The sequence below is a fragment of the Mandrillus leucophaeus genome, unplaced genomic scaffold (genome assembly GCF_000951045.1).
Source record: "Mandrillus leucophaeus isolate KB7577 unplaced genomic scaffold, Mleu.le_1.0 Scaffold288, whole genome shotgun sequence".
In the NCBI taxonomy this organism is placed as follows: domain Eukaryota; kingdom Metazoa; phylum Chordata; class Mammalia; order Primates; family Cercopithecidae; genus Mandrillus; species Mandrillus leucophaeus.
The window spans coordinates 614,679-616,921 of record NW_012103009.1 but is presented as its reverse complement, the minus strand read 5'-3'; the positions used below and the strand labels follow the sequence as shown (position 1 = coordinate 616,921).

The following is a 2,243-nucleotide window of genomic DNA, read 5'->3' as shown; positions in this document are numbered from 1 at the left end:
GGCAGCAGCCAACTCCCGAGCCAGGTAAACAGATCCACGGTTCCCTGCATTCGGTGTATCTCTGTGGCTACTGCCAGCCACACTTCTTACACTCATGCCGATTAATCCTCTCCAGTAAATAGAATTATTACGTCTAATTTTTTTTTTTTTTTTTTTTTTTTTTTTTTTTTTTGAGAGACAGGGACTTGTTCTGTACCCAGGCTGGCGTGCCGTGGCGCAATTATAGCTCACCGCAGTCTCAAACTACTGGGCTTAAGTGATCCTCCTGCCTCAGCCTCCTAAGTAACTGAACTACAGGCACATGCCACCACACTTGGCTGACTTTTTTATTTTTTGTGGAGACAGGGTCTCTGTATGTTCTCTAGGCTGGTCTTGAACTCCTGAGCTCAAACATTCCTCCCACCTTGGCCTCCCAAACTGTTGTTATTACAGGCATGAGCCATTGCACCCTGCCTAAATGTATACTTTAAATCACCCCCTTCACCTCTCTGCCAAAGAGCATTTAACTGACGAAGCTGAGGTCAGAGGTCAGACACGCTAGTGATCCCCATCCCTGGGGCTGTTCTGGGAACCATTCTTGGCACAAGGCAACGTTCACATCCATGTGGTTCTGCACCACCCAGCCCTCCTCTGGACAGGCCACATCTCGTTGGCAGGTCCTGGTCCCTGCCCCTAGGTCCACAGCACCCCCAACCCCTCACAGGTGCTCCCACCTGCCCATCCAGCATCCCATCTAAGAGGTACAGGAGCTTCCCAAGTGCAGTGAGGGCCTCCTCCCGGGCCAGGGACTCGTGTGGCCTGTGGTGGACAGACCAGAGGGACACACAGACACGTAGTGACTACACGTCAGGCACACACACGCACAGGTGTAGATGCGGCCCCATCCTCCCCAGGCCAGCCCTGCCCACCTGGCCCAGGCTTCTGTCTCCTCCCTCAGGGCTGACCCTTCCTGTTGGATGACATCAGGGGGCAGGACCAGTGTGATATCTGGCACTGTCAGGGCAACAGTGGTGCGGACAGAGGGTGCAGGGCAGAGGCACGGCCGGTCCAGGAGGGAGCTCGGTGCAGGTGCAGGTACAGCTGCCTTACACATGGGACCCCCAGGCAGCAGAGGTGGAGGCCTCCCCTCTGGGGAGTGGGTGCTGGGGCTCGTCGGCACAGGGGTCACATCTAGGGACAGTTCAGAGTCATAGCCACTGCACGGAGCCTGAGGTGGGATCCTGCAGCCTAGCACCTGGCCACACTGACCTTGCAGCTGCAGGCTCTTCCAGTACGGGGCTTGGGCAGCACGGGCACTCTGGATGGACTCCAGGGCACTGTGGGGGAGACACAGCAGTGGTGACGCCTGGCCTCACACCCCAGCCCCGCCTGCCCTCCCTCCCCTCGAACCTCTGACATGGCACCATGAGCCCTGACAGGGGTGGAGCCGGGTCGCCCAGCAGCGTCTGTACTGTCATGCACACCGACTCAGCCAGTGACTCCAGGTGGTAGCCGCCCTGGGTGGAGGGTGGAGACATGATTGGGGCAGAGATATCACTGGGATGGGGTGTCACCAGGAGGGCCCTTGCCTGGCTCTATCCCGGGCAGGATGCCCCTCCCAAGTACCACGTGGGCACCTGGCTCCCATGCTCCTGACCCCCAGACCTCTGGCCCAGGAACCCTCCCTATGTGCCCTCCCCAGTCACCTCCAGCATGGCGCAGACCCGGCCGCCGGCCAGCACCTGCAGCAGATGTGTGAGATGGGCGAAGCACTCTGGCGTGGCCTGCATTTGCCCCTGGAACCAAAGCCATGTGTGAAGGGGGACCTGGGCTCCAGGACCCTAGAAGCCCTCCCTGGCCAGGCAGGCCCTCACCTCAGGGTCCCCGATGGCTGAGTCAAATCCTGCTGAGACCAGCACCAGCTCAGGGTCAAACTACAGGTCAGGCCGGGGTGGGGAGGGTTGAGAGAGGGGCTGGAGCCCAGGTGAGGGCAAGCCAGGCCCATCCCATCCCCTCCTGAGCACTCTTCCCTGCCAGGCAGCAGTGGGACAGCTCATAACCCTCCTCCTGCCTTCACCGTGGCGCTCCAGGCACCAAGTTCCCTCCCACCCGGCTGCCCTGGGGGAATCCTCCGTGCAGTCACCTCAAAGGCCAGTGGGAGCAGCAGGTGCAGGAAGGCAGCCACGTAGTCAGCGTTTCCCATCCCGACCTGGCAGGACATCCCAGGCTACATCCTGAACTGTGGGGCAGGGGAGGGGGCTGGG

The 2,243-nt window shown here is 60.1% G+C and overlaps 1 protein-coding gene across 1 annotated transcript in view; it reads right to left on the bottom strand.

Annotated features, from left to right (window-relative positions):
• HDAC10 (histone deacetylase 10) overlaps positions 1-2,095 on the bottom strand; it is a 4,517-nt gene extending 2,422 nt beyond the window's left edge. Inside the window, exons 1-5 of the mRNA XM_011985602.1 lie at positions 1,854-2,095; positions 1,686-1,775; positions 1,390-1,496; positions 1,249-1,316; positions 865-1,170 (exon numbers count right to left, since the gene is read on the bottom strand). Of these exons, the coding sequence (XP_011840992.1) occupies positions 865-1,170; positions 1,249-1,316; positions 1,390-1,496; positions 1,686-1,769 (565 nt within the window). The 5' untranslated portion in view covers positions 1,770-1,775; positions 1,854-2,095. The remainder of the gene's footprint in view (positions 1-864; positions 1,171-1,248; positions 1,317-1,389; positions 1,497-1,685; positions 1,776-1,853) is intronic.
• Between the last annotated feature and the right edge of the window lie 148 nt (positions 2,096-2,243).